We start from the raw sequence: 17,917 nt of genomic DNA, 5'->3' as shown, positions 1-17,917 counted from the left end.
TGTGTAAGTTTCTCCAAGTAGAATTTGAACTAGACTTCCAACAGTGATGGAGTTGATACTGAGGAAACTGTGCACAGGATACAATAAGCTGCATGGTCCTCCCTCATTACCACTCCCAGCTGTATGGTGATGTGCAGGGAACCTCTTGTATCCCCCTCACTAGTTCCAGATTGCTGTGTTTAGCTGTGATTCCAGCTCTGTCTGCTGTTATGGAAAGTGTGGAGTGCAATTCCCGAGCATTGAATAATGACAATACAAATATCCACACAGTACCCAGCTCACCTAGATTTCCTTCCAACAGGAAGTCATTTCAGGCTCTGAGTTGGTGTTTAGCATTTTATTGACTAGAATTCAAATTTTATTCCATTGGAATGGCATGGGGTTTTCCTCTGTGGGTAATATATTGGACTGTTTTGTGTGTATGTTTATTTTTAGTATTTCAATATTTATGTAGAGGAATAAAGGAGGAAAATAGAGGCTTATGGGAATATGAATAAAGTGATTATTTTTCTCTCTGCTGTCCCATGTTTTTAATAACGCAATGTTTAAAAAGAAAAAAATACCTGGTCATTTTAAATTGGCAAGACTGTGGGATGGGTTTTGCATACAGATGCTGTGGAAGCATTTCCTCTCCCTCTCTGCCATATATGTTCTTCCTACTGTTCTCCTTTCCATCTTCATACCTGATTTTCTGTATCCTTTTAACAGTCCCTTTCCCCCAGGTATAAATTGTGCAGCCAGAAGGGTCAGGCTTAGCTTTTTGAAATGCATCTTAGTGATCAGTGGGTCGTTGAACTTCTATCCTGAGACTCCTGGCTAAATCTGCAGCAATACCATGCAGTGAATGTGACATGCTGTGTTTGCAAAGCCTTGGGTATCCAATGGTGCAACAATGTGACCTGTAGTTTGAAACCTCTGTGTGAATGTATCTTCGTGTTCCAGTGAATCATTCTGACCTCTAACTAATGTATTTATAGGATTGAATTTATACTAGTAATAATCTTGGTTGATTTTTCATATGTAGTTACTGTGCAAAAAGAACAGTATGTCTGCTGAGATATGTTTACTGTGTTGGCATATTTTTATGACATTAAAATTCTTTTTAGTAAGTTATGTTTTCTTTTTTTTTTTTTCTTTTTTTTTCCCCCATGTGGTTTTGTTGTTGTGCAGAGCTCTGGGATTGAAACATTAGTGGAGGAGCTTTGCTCCAAACTGAAAGACCTTCAGAGTAAGCAAGGTGAGGAAAAAACATTTTCAACTTCTGAGGCCATGTATTGTATTTATCAACTCTGCAACATTCTGAGATGGGGGTGTGTGTGAGGGAGTAGGCTGTTATTTCAGTAGTGTTTTGTACAGGCCATGCAATTTTAAAATACATTTGAATAATTTCATTCAAATAATTGAAGCAATTTTGTATTGGTATGCTTTATTTACCTAAGAAATAGCCAGTCACAAATGGAGTTTTCTTCATGAGAAGCTATAACTATTCATATCCAGCTGTGCCTGCTTTTTTAGTAAATATTCCAAATTCAGGATCCCCTTCCCTACCAAAAGTAATGAAAATAAAGTAGGCTTGATTTTATTTCATTTGTGTAATGATGCTTGAAAAGAGCAGATTGGCCTCAAAATAATTATTTGCAAACTATTTGTGGGAAAAGCATCCAAATAACCATCACTACTTAAAATTTCTGGGCTATAGGGGAATGATAATGGGCACTTTATGATGTCAAGCTTAGAGGAGGGAACATAATGTAAAGTTGTGTCATCCCCAGTGAAAATTCATTGCGCATAAATGTTTGTTCAGGCACACAGCAGCACCTTTGGACACTTAGGGTAAAATTAGTATGCTTATTATGTAGTATAAGTAGCTGTAAATAAGAGATAAACATTTACCTGCTTAAAGCAGCTTTAGCTGTTTACATTCCCTTTTTTTTTCTTTAAACAATAATCATTAGTTAGCTCTTAGTATTTCATAATGCTGTGAATTTCTTCCTGAGCCAAGGTGATGTTGAGCATTTATTTTGAAAAACAATGCATTAAAAAAAAAGTATGTCTCACTTTTTTTTAATTTTAAAGGTTTTAATATAAAGATTTAGAAAATCTTCAGAGTCCCCTCTCACACAGGAAATATGCCTTTACATCCACTCAAAGCTCAGCAATTACTGCAAGGATATTTCCTTTAAGTGAAACACATGAGAAGTTAGACGTGGCCAACAATAAAAACATTTTGTTAAATAGTTGATTTTTTAAGAAATATGTTTTGTGTCTGTCGCAATGCAAGAATGAGATAAGGATTTGGACATGAGACAATTAAACATTCAGCAGGATTTCTCCCAGTGGGGCATTGCTAGCCATGAGGTTGCATGGAGATGCTGGCTGGTTGTGTTTGGTCAGATTTGCAGGACTGGACAGCTGTGAAAAACTTGAATCTTGGGTGGTAATTCATAATTTCTTAATGTTATTTCCACTGTTGTATGTAATTTTTACTACTATTACAGTTATACATCCTGGTGCTTTTTGTTAAATACTGTTATAAAGTACACTGGCTGTTTGAATTTTTCTGTTAAGAATTTGGAATTTTCTTCCAAAACAGAGGAGAAGATTCACAAAAAGTTAGAAGGCTCTTTGACTCCTGAGACTGATTTATCTCCCACAGCAAAGGATCAAGTAGAAATGTATGCATTTTTTTCTTATTATTATCTGAAATGCTTTTCTCTTTTTATTTCCATATTTTAACACAGTGAAGTTAACTTAGTGGGAAATCTGGAGTTTTCTAGATATTGAGAAATAAATTTTTTTTCATGCCATCTTCTTTTGTTAATCTTATATATTCAAATACTTGGTACCATGGGCTAGTTTAATTTCTGTCAATGCCCAGACTGCTTTCATTTGACTGTATACAGAACTCAAACCATACTTTATTTCAGTTTGCTGAAGACTAAGTCAACCAGACAAAAACTTTCAAACAATATTAATTGACATGTAGATTTGCAAGGAGGGAATTATCCATTTCCTGGATTCAGATCTCACAGTCTTCTATTGCAGAAATGGCAAACAAAGTCTTTTATAACCTTTAAACTCTTGATAACCAAAGTGATCTTTCAGTTAACAAGTACCTGAGTCCAGTGTTACTGAACTAACCAGGAGTTTTGTCATTGACCTCTCTTGGAGATACAACTGCTTCTGTATCTCTTAATAGCAGCAACAGCCTAGTAGAAATGTTACTAAATGGGTGATCCATCTGTCTTCAGGGACCTGATTGTGCTAATGTGTGTGCATTTCATTTAACTGATTCCTAAAATTTTTTAATAAGTTTTCATTGAAGTATATGTGATTCAGTATAAATCTCTCTGCCACCAAACACATACTACCATAACTGTTGCAAAAACCCATATTTTAATCGCATACCTCTTGCATAAAGCTGTTAAACATCTTAAATTATTTAAAAACTAATCTTTTTAAATAGCTTTTTCTTAATAACTGGATGATCAAACTACTATCAATCAATGAGATAGTGTCTCATTTTGTAAACTAGAATTTTAAAAACTGAAATGCAGGAATTCCTCATTTATAATCTAAATCATACATTTAAGAAGATTGTAGTGAATTGCCATATTATCTAATAAACCTAGAGCCACTGTTGTAAGCATTCACAATTTCTCTCATGATGTTTAGTAGTCTCTGAAAAGGAACTTGTTTGACTTGTGTGCAGTATATTTCTAAACATATATTAATAATTAAAGCACTTTTACAGCTCATGTTGATTTTCCTTTTGATATCATTCAAAGAGGGCAATGAGTGGCATGTGCATATGTGGTGCAAACTAGATTTTTAGCAATTAGACTGGTCGTGTTTTGCTGTGGTTTTAGTAATGCTTCTAATCTTAATGCTTATCTGAAGCTCTACAATCCAAATGTCCCTTTTGTTTTGCTTTCAGGTACTATGAAGCATTTCCTCCTCTTTCTGAAAAGCCAGTTTGCCTGCAGGAAATTATGACTGTATGGAATAAATCCAAAGTATGCTCTTACTCTAGCTCCTCATCTTCATCCACCGTTCCACCAACTAGCACGGATACATCTTCTCCAAAGGACTGCAATAGTGAAAGTGAAGTAACTAAAGATAGAAGTAATAAAGTATCTGGCACTGTACAGGAAAGAACCCAGCAGAAGAAGAGTAAAAACGAGAAAGAAAACAAGTTTAGTAACAACACTGTTGAAGAGAAGCCTGTTTTGTACAAAAAGCAAGTCCGGCATAAGTCTGAAGGAAAGATGCGTCCCCGCTCCTGGTCATCCGGATCCAGTGAGGCTGGCTCGAGTTCTAGTGGTAATCAAGGTGAATACAAGGCATCAATGAAATGTATTAAAGTAAGACACAAAACAAGAGAGGTTCGGAGTAAAAAAGGGCGTAATGGGCAGAGCAGGCTGTCAGTGAAATCTGCTGAAAAGGTTGATAGAAAAGTCCACAGCGGAAGCAGCAGCAGCAGCAGCAGCAGCGGGTCCATCAAACAACTGTGCAAAAGAGGTAAAAGGCCATTAAAAGAAATTGGAAGAAAAGAAGCTGGTGGTAGTGATGGAAAAGATTTGTATTTAGACAGTAGAAATGAAAAGGAATATAAAGAAGAGCCCTTGTGGTATACTGAGCCGATTACGGAGTACTTTGTTCCTCTTAGCAGAAAAAGCAAGCTGGAGACTACGTACCGCAACAGAGAAGATATATGTGGAGTAACATCAGAGGCTGTAGAAGAGTTGTCTGAATCAGTGCATGGTCTTTGTATTAGCAACAATAATACTCATAAAACATACCTCGCAGCAGGTACTTTCATCGATGGTCACTTTGTAGAAATGCCTGCAGTTCTAAATGAGGATATTGACCTCGCTGGGACCTCAATATGTTCTCAACCAGAGGACGACAAATATTTAGATGATGTTCATCTGTCAGAACTAACACACTTCTATGAAGTGGATATTGATCAATCCATGTTGGATCCTGGTGCCTCAGATACGATGCAAGGGGAGAGTCGGATTTTAAATATGATTCGACAGAAGAGTAAAGAAAAAACTGATTTTGAGGCAGAATGTTGCATAGTGTTAGATGGAATGGAGTTGCAAGGGGAAAGTGCAATATGGACTGATTCGACCAGCTCTGTTGGTGCTGAAGGGTGGTTCTTGCAAGATCTTAGTAATTTAGCTCAATTTTGGGAGTGCTGTTCATCTTCTAGTTCTGGTGATGCAGATGGGGAAAGTTTTGGAGGAGATTCTCCGATCAGATTCTCCCCCATCCTAGACAGCACAATGCTTAATTCACACATGCTTGCTGGCAATCAAGAGCTCTTTTCAGATATTAATGAAGGGTCTGGTATAAACTCTTGTTTTTCAGTGTTTGAAGTGCAATGCAGTAACTCTGTTTTACCATTTTCTTTTGAAACACTCAACTTGGGAAATGAAAATGCAGATTCTAGTAGCACTGCTAATATTCTTGGGAAAACACAGTCTAGATTGCTAATATGGACCAAAAATAGTGCCTTTGATGAAAATGAACACTGTTCTAATCTTTCAACAAGAACCTGTAGTCCATGGTCACACTCGGAAGAAACACGTTCAGACAATGAGACTATAAATATTCCATATGAAGAATCCACGCAATTTAATGCAGAAGATATTAATTATGTAGTTCCTAGAGTGTCTTCGAATTATGTAGATGAAGAAATTCTAGATTTTTTGCCAGAAGAAACCTGCCAGCAACAAGCTAGAAGTTTAGGAGAAATGCCCACTTTGATTTTCAAAAAGAAATCTAAGCTAGAATCTGTCTGTGGTATTCAGCTAGAACAAAAAACAGAAAGTAAAGACTATGAAACTACACAAGGGTGTAGGGAAAGCAGTCCACATGGAGATGGCTACAGCTCAGGGGTTATTAAAGATATTTGGACAAATATGACAGACAGAAATTCTGCAGCGATGGTAGAAATAGAAGGAATAGAAGATGAATTGTTTTCAACTGATGTAAATAACTATTGCTGCTGTTTGGATACAGAAGCAAAAGTTGAAACCCTTCAGGAACCCAATAAAGCAGTGCAAAGATCAGAGTATCACCTTTGGGAAGGTCAAAAGGAGAATGTAGAGAAGAGAGCCTTTGTCTCAAATGATTTATCAAAAGTAGATGGTGGTGACTATACCACACCATCAAAACCCTGGGATGTTAACCAGGATAAAGAAAACTCATTTATACTTGGTGGTGTATATGGGGAGCTCAAAACATTTAACAGTGATGGAGAATGGGCAGTGGTGCCACCTGGTCACTCAAAGGGGAGCTTACTGCAATGTGCAGCTTCCGATGTGGTGACAATAGCTGGTACAGATGTTTTTATGACTCCAGGTAATAGCTTTGCCCCTGGCCACAGGCAATTATGGAGGCCATTTGTATCATTTGAACAGAACGAGCAATCAAAGAGTGGAGATAACGGATTGAATAAGGGTTTTTCTTTTATCTTCCATGAAGACTTACTGGGGGCTTGTGGTAATTTTCAAGTCGAAGAACCAGGGCTTGAATACTCATTCTCTTCCTTTGACCTGAACAATCCATTTTCACAAGTTCTTCATGTAGAGTGTTCGTTTGAGCCAGAAGGAATTGCATCTTTCAGCCCTAGTTTTAAACCGAAGTCGATTCTGTGCTCTGATTCAGACAGTGAGGTTTTACACCCCAGGATATGTGGTGTTGATCGAACGCAGTACAGGGCTATACGGATTTCTCCAAGGACTCACTTTCGCCCAATTTCTGCATCTGAACTTTCTCCAGGTGGTGGAAGCGAGTCAGAATTTGAGTCAGAAAAAGATGAGGGAGGTATTACTGTCCCTCCTCAAGTAGATGTATTTGAGGATCCACAAGCAGATCTCAAACCTCTGGAAGAAGATGCAGAAAAAGAAGGGCATTATTACGGAAAATCGGAGCTTGAATCTGGAAAATTCCTTCCCAGATTAAAAAAGTCTGGAATGGAGAAGAGTGCACAGACATCATTGGATTCCCAAGAAGAGTCGGCCGGGATGTTGCCAGCGGGAAACCAAGATCCCTGTTTAGAATGCAGCATGAAAGAATCTCTAGAAGGGAGAGTGGTGGAGAGCTCTAAAATAAACTGCAGAATAGTGGAGCCACGTGAGGAGACTGGCAGGTTTTGCAGTTGTAAAGCAGGGTGTCATTTCCCCACGTACGAGGATAATCCTGTTTCTTCAGGAGAGCATGAAGAGGTATGTGGATATATAAAATTACAGAATTTGCAGCTAGCAGCTGATAACCAGCAGTTTGTCATGTGACAGTTCAGTTTAAATGTTTGTGATTGTATAGATCTCTAGAAAATACAGTTTTGTAGAGAAACTGGAGGTTCCATCTGAACATAAGAATAAACTTGCTTATTGTAAGGATGACCGAGTGCTGGCACTGGTTGCCCAGGAAGGCTGTAGAGTCTCCATCCTTGGAGATTTCAAAAGACATCTGGACAAGGTCCTGGGCAGCCTGCTCTGCTGGGCCCAGCTTCAGCAGGGGGAGTTGGATGTGGCGACCTCCAGAGTTCCTTTTGAACCTCAGTCGTTCTGTGATTCTGTGAAAAATTAACCATCTTCAGGTATTTTGGTGTCATCTTGCATACCTTTAGAAATATATGCATGTGTACACTCATGTGACTTTAAAAATCTGTTTACCTTAGGATTTTAGGTTATCTGATTTACATATAAAATGTTAAAATGTGCATAAATTTTGAGTAATGAAATATTACTGATTTTGATTCAAACATATTTTAAAATTCTGAAGAAAAAGATCTGAAGCCAGTCTTTTCAATATGGTTTCTTCCAAGTAGAAGAATTTGGAGTTGAACTACTGGATGTAAACTTCAGCAGAGAAAGACTTGTAAAAAGGCTTAATTATCTGGAAATGAATGCATCCTCTTGTCAGCATAGAGCCAAAAAGAAACAAAACATGGATGCAAAATATCTGTCACTACCTAAGTATCATAAGAAAGCCTCAGCATAACTGTGGGTTAAGCTCAGAGTTTTTTTTTCCAGTAATTGTAGCCATAAGTTAAGTAATAATCAAGATAAAAAGTCCTTTCTAGCCAAAAATACCCTGAGTTTTTCTTGCTGTGAGCTCCGTCTGTTCTTGAGTAGAAACATTTAACTATCAAAATGAATTAGATGTGCGGCCAGCCTAGAGATACTGTCTGGATAGGTATAAGTTACATCTTACATTTTCTTTTCCTTACATCTTATATTTTCTTTTCTTCTTCAGCTTCCTCCTCTTGCACATTCTCAGCACTTGTAGTATTTACATTTGGAGGAAGTTTTTCCATTTTCAACTGAAAAGTTGCACCCAGCTTGAGTTGTTCAATTGCTCATTTCTCTATTATAAGTTTGAAACACTAACTCATACATAGGCAAGCTAACCTTGCTCTTGCTAAAACTAAAGCTCACCTTTTTGTTGAACAAAATCAAACTTCCTTATTTTCCTTCTTCCTTATTTGTTTCTTCTCTCATCCTCCTTTAAATTAATTGTTTCTTTTCTCAGCATCAGTACGTTGATATCTGCTGCTTGCACAAGAGAATCAAGTTTGTGACTTTTCCAGACCCTTTCTAGACATCTTGGTTCCTGCTGCTCTGTTAACAGAGAAGAATTGGCTTCAAAAATCTTTACTGGAGTCTGGGAAGTTTCTATGTTTGTGCCAGGCCTTGCAGAAAGAGTAATCAAAAAAATTGATAAACTTAGACCGTAAGTCAGAACAGATTCTGGAATTGCCTTTTACCAGGAGTAAGTGAAATCTAACTTCATCATGCAGTAGGGCATAATGAGTGAACAAATGATTATACAGTTATTTGTGACAGCAAGAGCCTGAAGTTCCTTCCAGCCCTTGTTGGATCTTCTTTCTGGATGTGTAATGCTCTGTGAGGCTGCTTATTCTCATCTTCACTTCAACCACTTATCCATTCAAGAAAGTAGTAAGTGGCTGGTATATACAGTGGTACCATAGTTTGTGGTAGCTCTGAGGCTTGTAAAACGTCTTTTGGTAGTGAACAGTGCTCAGAAAGCTCTGGTATTTCCTTTTAAGTTCCTTAGTGCAAGAGGAGAACTTACTGCTTCCCTTGCTCAGGTAATGTGATTTTGTAGGCATTTTCATAGCTTCAAAGTGATAAAGCACTGAGAAGTACAAAGGGCCAAGAGCCCTCTCAGCAGTCTAGGCTCCACTTTGGTTTGCAGTTAAGCTCTTGTGGGGTGGGCTTGGGGAGCTTGTTTCCCCCCTAAGCACAGACAGCCTGGGTTAAGTATCCCCCTCTGTCTACCATGTCTCAAGAAGGTGTGTGCGCACTCCAGGCTTTTCTAAGCACCAGTACTTGGAGTCTGAAGGTAATTGGCTTTTTGGCTCAAGAGCATTTATTTAAATTTCTTACTGTGCTTAAATGTCTGTTAAAGATGTGTGTGAACTTCTTTTTTCTTTTTAAGAGTGATGTTATTTATTTTCATGAGCATTAAGCAAAATCAATATAAAATACCTAGAATTAGGACAGTCTAGGAGAAACTTTTTTCATGGACACCCCACACATACATGCATGGGGGGAAAGCAGGCACTATGGTCTGGACTGATTGTTAAGATTTTTTTTTTTAATGAAACTTTCTGGTTTTCTATGCTTGACTTTGGACAGAAATTAAAGTAATTGTTTAGCTCAGTCATCTAATGTAAAGTTTGAGTTGTGTTCTGAGGTACCTCCAGTATTTTTGCATAAATAATGCATGTGAAAATACTAATATAAACCATAGTGTAATAGTAACACATTCTGTTATGCATCACTTAAACTTGAGTTATATATGTGCTGTGGAAACACACATCTCTGAATACCTCCTATTTATAAACAAGATTGTAGGAGAATCTGTTTTAGTTTCCTCCCTCTTACCTTCTATACTAAAACACTTTTTTTAGAATTAGTGTATTTTGCAGCAGGAATTTGCAAATAGCTCCTGCAGAATTTTTTTCAAACGTGAATGATATTTATACATCAAGCCATAAGATTAAAAAAAATGTAAAATTAAGCCAACAACAAAATGAAACCAACAAAAACAATTTTTAAAAAGTCCAGACCAAACAACCCCTACAAAAAACCACCAGCACATGCCACCCAAACAACTACATAAAACCCCACAAACACAGCTTCCTTGCCCACCAAAGAACAGTCTTTTTTCTTGTGAGTAAATGCTCCTACCGTTTAGCTATGGAGTCATGGGTAAGTACACATCTGGACCAGTTAATGGCCTGTGAATGTACCAACACTGCATCTCCTGTCAGCAAATTTTACATGGGCTCCAGTCCAGCAGGTGTGTTAACACTGTTGGGTCCTTGAGATAGATAAAGGGACCTGTGGGGTTTTAAGGTCTGAACATGCCTAAGACGCTGGTTTTGGGGATGAGGAAATTTTACTGACAAAAACAGTGTTTGTGTATCTCATGACTGAATTGGCCTTGAGATTTGGTGAGGTTCTGTGCTGGACTGGAGTGATGCAGTGATAGTGCATAAACCTTTTAGAAAGGGCTGTCAAGAGAAGAAGGGAAGAGGGGGACTTTATTAACATTGGTTCTGAGGTCAGCAGTGTAGAAGGTAAGCTGTCATAAATCCAGGTAGTGATAGGAGGGAGACAAAATTTCGAGGTGTCTGCTGTGTGCCTTAAAATCAGAGAAATCAAGTGGAAAAGGAGCATGTAGAGTCATCCACATACAAAGCAAAGGACTGACTGTAAATAGTGAGTAATTTGGGGGGCTACCTAAGACAGGACTGGTGCCGATAGTCCTTGGTAAGTGCTGATCATGGCATGTGATGAAAACACCTACAAAGAAAACTCTAACCTTCTAATTAAGAAAACATTATTTTGCAGAGATATTGAAGGGCTTATGAAAGGACTTTAAAAAGTTAAGAGTTCACAGTAACAGTTTAAAAATCATGAGGGAAAACCCCCAAAGTTTAAACAAAGCAAATACAAAAGATTTGGGATACCTGAAAGTTCTAGAAGTAAATCAGAAACAGAAAGATGACAGAAAGATATTTTATAAACAGAAGTAACAAGCTTGTAAAGCTATGAAAATGTAATACCCAAGGCATTGATTAGTGCATGTATTGTCATTGTTAATGAAAATACAGATATTACACTGTTTAAGGTAGTCCCAGCAGTATTCACCTGAGTATCATGAAGAGCAGCAGCTAATCTGAGAAAAGCCTACTAGGATACTTGTTTGAGAACACATGGAGGATAGAAAAGATATAAAAAGCAAATCTAGTTTTTAAAGAGGAAAATGGAACTCAGGGAAAATGGAACCAATGACCCTCCTAAATTGCCTAAACTGTACTTTAAACTGTAAATGGCCCAAATGGGTGAGTAACAGGAAGTTTCCAAGTATTAGTTTAGTAGAAAAATTGCACTCTCAAAATAACAGTCAGTGGCTTACTGGAAGACAACAGAGATGATTATTTTTTTCTACTGTGTGGCATGTTTATGAAAATCTCTGATAATAACAAACTGGGAAGGTCTGTAGTTACACTGGAAGGCAAGATTAGAGTAAAATAGTTTTTAAATCTTGGCAGCATCTGAAACATAAAATGCAATCCTACAGGGACAACTAAATTTTCTACAGAAAATAGTAATCCTCTTTACAAACACTGTGGGAGGAATGACAGGTGAGGAAGTGATGTGAAACAAAAAAGCATCTTCAAATAGATCGTATTGGAGTGTAAATCGGGAATGATGCACTGCGAAAGACAGCAACATTGAGATCCATGAACAGGAATACCCTCCTGTAAGAGTGGAGTTGCTGTGCTGCAGTACCAGGCTCCTTGAATCAGAAAAGATGTCTTGAGCAGAAAATACGAAGGTCACTACTTAGAAAAACAGAGTGAAGGATCTGGGGGTGTTTTTTCCCAAATAAGAGAGACTTGGAGCAGAGCAGAAGTTTTGCAGAAGCCATGTTCATAGAGAGAAGGGAAAAGCTGTGTTCTCTGTAGGCTCTGGCAAACACAAAGGAAATGGACGTGATGACCTTAAATCACTTTAAGGGAAATTGAATAATAAAAATTCTAACCAGACAAGGACCATACTGTAAGGCTCAATTATTTTTTAGGGAAGCAGTGGAAATTCTGCCTTGATGAGACTGAATGTAAGAATAGTGCATTGTAGTTGATTCCAGCTTTGTGCTAGAGTAGAGGCTGGATTGTCTCATAGAGTCTCATATTTTCAGTGAATTTCAACAATGAGGTTACTGCCAAATAGGTTTTAAGAATATAAAGTCTAGACTCAGCTCCCTTTTTTCATTTGTGACTGCTTTTTGAGCTAAGTGTATTTTCACTGGATGGCTGATGAACTAAAATTAGGACCTGATCTTTTGGAATGGGACTCAGTGGATTCATTGCTGCTTTGACTTCTGAATTATTCAGGTGTTGTATTCTTCCTGATAGTAAAGGGTTGCAGAGCAGATTCAAAGAAATATGTGCTTACAGATTAATACGATTTTTTCTGTCAGTTGTAGCACTCCTGATAATACTCACTCAGACCATACTGAGGCTTCACTGCTTATTCTGTTCACATTCTGCAAGCCTCTTATTACCCTTGTCAGCTGTAATTCCTGTCAGCAAGTGTTCTGAAGCAGTACAACTGCAAGTGCTGGTGTTTCCAAATTAGTATCTAATAGTCTGGGAGAAGCCTCGGTGACCCTATGCCTGGCTGTAACGCCAGAAAGGAAACCCATCAGTGTTCTCTCTGACCTGCAGCAAAACTATGAGTGAAACAGCATTGCAGCTGATTTTGCCCTGCTGGCTATGAGTTCAATTTAAGAATAAAGTAAAATAAATATGAATAGTTTCAGAGAGGAGAGACTTCCAGTTACAATATTTAGTATCAGAACCATTCTAAATAATAGCTATTTAGATGGTTAGCTGGAAAATTTAATAAAACTTTTCATAAAACACAAAGTATTATATGTAAGTATGTGTGATAAAGGAGGAGAAGGAGACATAAATTGAAAATCCTGTTTTAAAAGGGAAAGATTGCCAACAAAGGAAGATAGACTCATGGTGCTATTCTGGAGTTGATATTTTGTATTTACTGATTGGGAGTGTCTCTTTAATTCACAAAAAAATTCACAGTGTGAGACTGTGCATTTCTAGGAAACACTTAAGCAACCGTAGGGGAAAAAAAGCCTTTTCTTCTGCAGATGTATAAAATGGACATTAGAAGTGTCCTCTATCCCCTCCCAAACAAAAATACAGCACTGAGCTGGGATCTGTCTGTGACCTGCTCCAGCTCTCAGGTGTTGGGGCTGAGGCAGCCAGTGGCAGTTCAGTCATGGAGCGGTCCCAGAGCAGGTGCTGAGCTCTGCCGGTGCCTCAGCACGGGAAGCAAGGCTGCTGCAGCTTGTTGTGCCCTGCCAGACTCAAGCTGGCTTTGCCTGTTCCTGCTGGGGTTCATCCAGCTTATCCCAAGTGCAGGTGTGACAGCAGCAGTGGGAGACTTTGAAGTTAATAACGCATTGTGCCTGTGGAGTTCAGATGCCTCAATCTCTAATCAGCACAGAGTGAGGCTTTCATGATTGAATGTATTTGTAAATGCACATATTTCTTACTATGTCCTGCTTATACCCTTGATCTGCTCCTTCTGTTTTTTTTCTTTTTATTTTTTTTTAATGTTAAAAAAGACACCAACTGATGGTTTAAGTTCCTAAGAACTCCTCTTTCTGGAATTGTTTGAATTTTTGGAGGGTGGTTCCAAAAAAACTGTTCCTGGATCTTATAACAGGAAATGAACATGGATAAGTTCAAATAAGTTGACTCTAGGACATGTTTCTAAATACAGCACTCTTGAGTTACTCCTTTGGTTTGGGAGGGGCTTCTCTTTATGGAATAAGTGTTTGTAAGTCTAAGTTCTATGGGTGTTTAGTTCTACAGCAGGTTAAGGAGGAACAAAAGGATGCTCATTGATCTTCCTTGTTTAAGCATTCTCAAGTTTACTAAGGAGAAAGCTGACTAGAAAGTCAGTGTTGAAGCTTATTTGGTAATGTTTGTTGTAGGCAGTTGCACTGTCGTTTGTTTTTTGAATCATTCTAATATCTATAGAGGATGTTACAAGGTGGAATAATTTTTTGAAGGCTAATGGGGTTACCTCAGGTGCAACCATGAAACTAGGGACATGTCTGTTGTGACAAGCCCTTGCTATTTTAGCCGTGTCCATCAATGTCATAGGGAAAGGCCTCTGGTAAAATTTAACTAGCATTAAAATATGGGGAAAGGGAGAGTATTTTGGCAGTCTTAGTGAGTGGATTACTTCTAGCATAAAGACAAGCCATTGATCACCCTCATAACCTCTTTTTCCTCATGTTGACACATAATTCTCTAACTTTGTCTTTTTCCATTGGGTAATGGTACTGCTAATTCATCCTCCCAAACTTTAAACATGAAATCTTGCCATTTTTTGTTTGCTGTCTTCTCTGTTTTTACACTGAACTGTTTGTCATGTTGGCTAACATTTCACTGTACTTTCATCTCTAGGGTAGCTCTCTCTAGATTATATAAAGTGTAGGGCTGGAATTAATTTTTTTTCTGGATTTATATAACTCCATATGGGCAAAGTCTGAACCCCACCATGGAGTTCGTATTGGCTGTAAGAGTTCAGAGAATGGATATTCCACTGTAGTTTGACAGTCATTTCCCATTAATGTTACAAATTGAGCAGTGTGACCTGTAAGACTTAGGAAAATTCACTGTAATACCAGAATTTCCTCCTTTACGTGTAAGTATATTATTTTTGGCAAAATGAAGTGTGATTATTGTCTAAACACTTTCCTATATTGAATACTAATCTGCAGAGAATGAGTGGCAGCCAGGAAAAGCAATGCTGGTGGGAAAAGGCGCTCTATTCTCCCCTTTTTCCTGCATCACAGTGTGAAGGTAAGCACCTCTGCCTGTCAGAGCTAACTTGCTATTGCAGCCATGTTAGAATGAAATGCTCCTTCTTACGGATTGGAATTGCTGCAGGGGAATTGGATTTTCTGTCTGTATTTTAAAAACCCACACCAGTAAGCTTCCATAAAAATCTGTAATCTGAGAGAGAACTGGGATGCTTCAGTTGCACTTAGAGTAGACCTCTAGCATGATTCTAAACTGGTTTTAAATGAAAGTGGGTTTAAAATAATCTTAACATTTACACAAATTTATTTAATGCCAAAGCTGCTATTAAAAAAACAAAATCTCTGATTATGAAAACACTTTATTACATTTTTTAATGTTTCATCCTGAAAAATACTTATTAGGTAGGTAAGTGTATAAGAATGTGAAAGCATGATGATTACCTTTTATGGGTGTGCATAAATAACATGCCAGTTATTCAGTGAATGTGTGGAATCTCTTTGAGACTGGGAAGGAGAGGGATTTGCCACTTGGCCACTTCTTTTATATTGACAGTCTGGGAATTTTTCTGTCCTGTCCAGAGAGCAAGTCCAGTCTTAGTAGGCAGGCTGCTTGTGATCAGAACAGGTGTGCTTCCAGCACTCCCAGGAATCTGTACCATCTGACAACTGACCAAAGCTCAGGTTTTCAGTGGACCGGCGAGAATCCAGGCAGCTTTTTTTGTCCGCATACCAATTCACCTTTTCTAGGGAGAAGGCAAGAAGCTAAACAAGACCATTGTGTATCCTGAATTCACAGGATGTCTGGTGCTTTCTGTTGGTACAAGCCCAGGGTGAGAAAGCTTTGATCAGAGACCTGGTTCCTTGCTAGTCTCAAAGTAGGTCAGCGAGTTACTATTTTTGAAGCACACCTTTAAGTGCAACCAACTAAATTGTGTTCTTGGTTGTGAAACAGCTTTACTTGGGTCACCATCAAGAACAGCTTAACTTTTACTTCACTCACACCTATAGAACTGTGCACGGTGCAAGAGCAGATTGGCGCTCGGAGCCTGCCACGTTAGCGAGAGCCATCAGTCTTCCCAAAGCGGGGGATTTGGGGTCCCCCTGCAGAGCCGCGGGGCCGGGGCCGTTTCCATTCCCATTGCCGGGGCCGTGCCCGTGCCGGGGCCGGTGCTGGCCCCTGGCGGCGAGGACGCGTCACTGCGGCAGCGCTTCCCCGGCGCGGGGGGAAGGCGGCCGGGCTCAGGAGCTGCTGGTGCAGAGCCGGGGTGTCTGTCAGGGACAACAGAGCCGGGGTTTGCTCTGTACCACTCCGTTTTTAAACAAAACCGGGACTTTATCCTCACAGCTGATGTTACTCTTCCAAAAACTTTTTTCTGTATCCAGTTTTCAGTATGGGTACTTTTTATATGTGGATGTTGATGCATGTGATCCATATGTACCTGTCTTCATGGTAGTTGTTGATATTATATACATACAAGTTTACTCTGGTAAGTAGAAATCACCGCCATTCACATCAACTGGGGTTTTGAGTTTCAGTGAGGATCAGGCTACTGTTTCAGTCTATACTGTATGGGTATAGAAATAGGAGTGAAGTGGAACACAATGCAATATCAGAATTGAAAAATGTACTGAACCATTTATCATTTAAAAAGTACTTCTTATTCTTTGGTGTTTTACGTGTTTTCATTAACTGAGTAGCTTCTTCTTTTACTATTAGTTATCCAGGTAGGATTTGATGAAGCTTCTTTGAGGTATTATGCTGATTTCTTTATGGGTGTCAGACCATAAAAACCCCCACAGGCACAGAGTTTACATGGCATAGAGTGTGAATTCCAACAATACTTCTCTGGATGCTTTAATTTATGGTAAATGTAAATAACAGTGTTCCTCAATTCTGTTTTTTCTTCCTTTGCATCTGAAACACCCCCACAAAAACAATATAAGAGTGCTATACAAATGCCAAGGGAGAGAATGGTGTAGGAGAACTTGCAGATATAAAGGAAGTATCCAATGATGATGAACATCTTTTAGATTTTAATATGGTAAGTTTGTCAATGGTTTTGGGGAGGAAGTTTTTTACTTATTTTATAAGGGTGGGCTACTGTATCTTTCCTTTCATCACAGTTCTCAGTCTACCCTCAAATGAAATTCCTGCAAAAACCTTCAAAAGCTTCTCTTCTCTTTCTTTGTTTTTAACCTCCATCTTGAGCATCCTTCTGAAAGTTCCTCAGGGTGTTGTACTTTGGGGAGTACAACCCTTTGTACAAACAGCTGTACTTCTAGTAGATAAGCAAAGCCAGTTTCCTTTGGGAATGCTTGCCATTTGCTTGTCATGAGTGTTAAACATGAGTCTTCTTTTCCTTCAACTTCTAATTTCAGTAAGTGTAGAATGAGCTGAAGTGCACTATGAGGGCAGAAAGGACCAGTAACTAAAAAGGCATAGAGATAATATATGCTGAATACTGTCCTCATTATAAGCAAAAAAACCCAGAATTTTTTTCTCTAGGGAAAAAATTTCATGTACACATGTATTTACTGATATCCTTTAAACTTCATAGTGATGAGAGTGCTTAGTTTAACATTGTGACATGCTTGCTATAGCTTTACTCGTTCAGATGAAATATATTTAAAATACATTTGCTTGAAGTTTAGTCACGTCTGTGCTGTGTTTTCTTACTATTTAATACTTATTACCAAGTTTTGGAGATAACTTTTACAGTAATTTTTCTGACATGAACTCTGATAAAGATACATCCTGAGTTCACTTTTAATTCTCTTGTTGTTTTGTGAAAATCCTAAAATTAAGCAACAGGAAAAAATAATAAAAGCCCCATCTTTTTTCCCTGCTGTTCTGCAGTCCTTTCTACATAGTGGACTAAGTCAGGAAAGAGGAGGACTTGCCCTGTAATCGTGGCATCTCTCTTGGACTACAAAACCATATAGCCTCCCATCCCAGAGAAAAGCATGTTCTTTATTGTTCCCCATCAACACTGTCAGTTTAAAT

The 17,917-nt window shown here is 38.5% G+C and overlaps 1 protein-coding gene across 4 annotated transcripts in view; it reads left to right on the top strand.

The window, feature by feature from the left end:
- The window catches only part of KIAA0232, a 65,290-nt gene that overhangs the window by 44,523 nt on the left and 2,850 nt on the right, over nt 1-17,917 (top strand). For 2 of the 4 annotated variants that reach the window (XM_083860832.1, XM_083860833.1), the window contains 5 exons: nt 1,171-1,237; nt 2,594-2,675; nt 3,938-7,238; nt 14,872-14,953; nt 16,858-16,955. In XM_083860832.1, coding sequence (XP_083716958.1) covers nt 1,171-1,237; nt 2,594-2,675; nt 3,938-7,238; nt 14,872-14,953; nt 16,858-16,955 — 3,630 coding nt within the window. Of the gene's footprint in view, nt 1-1,170; nt 1,238-2,593; nt 2,676-3,937; nt 7,239-14,871; nt 14,954-16,857; nt 17,917 lie in introns of those variants that run through there. The other 2 variants (XM_083860831.1, XM_083860834.1) reach the window with 2 other exon arrangements.

This window comes from Zosterops lateralis, assembly GCF_965231275.1.
Source record: "Zosterops lateralis genome assembly, chromosome: 5".
Taxonomy (NCBI): Eukaryota; Metazoa; Chordata; class Aves; order Passeriformes; family Zosteropidae; genus Zosterops; species Zosterops lateralis.
This window is presented reverse-complemented; position numbering and strand designations above follow the sequence as displayed.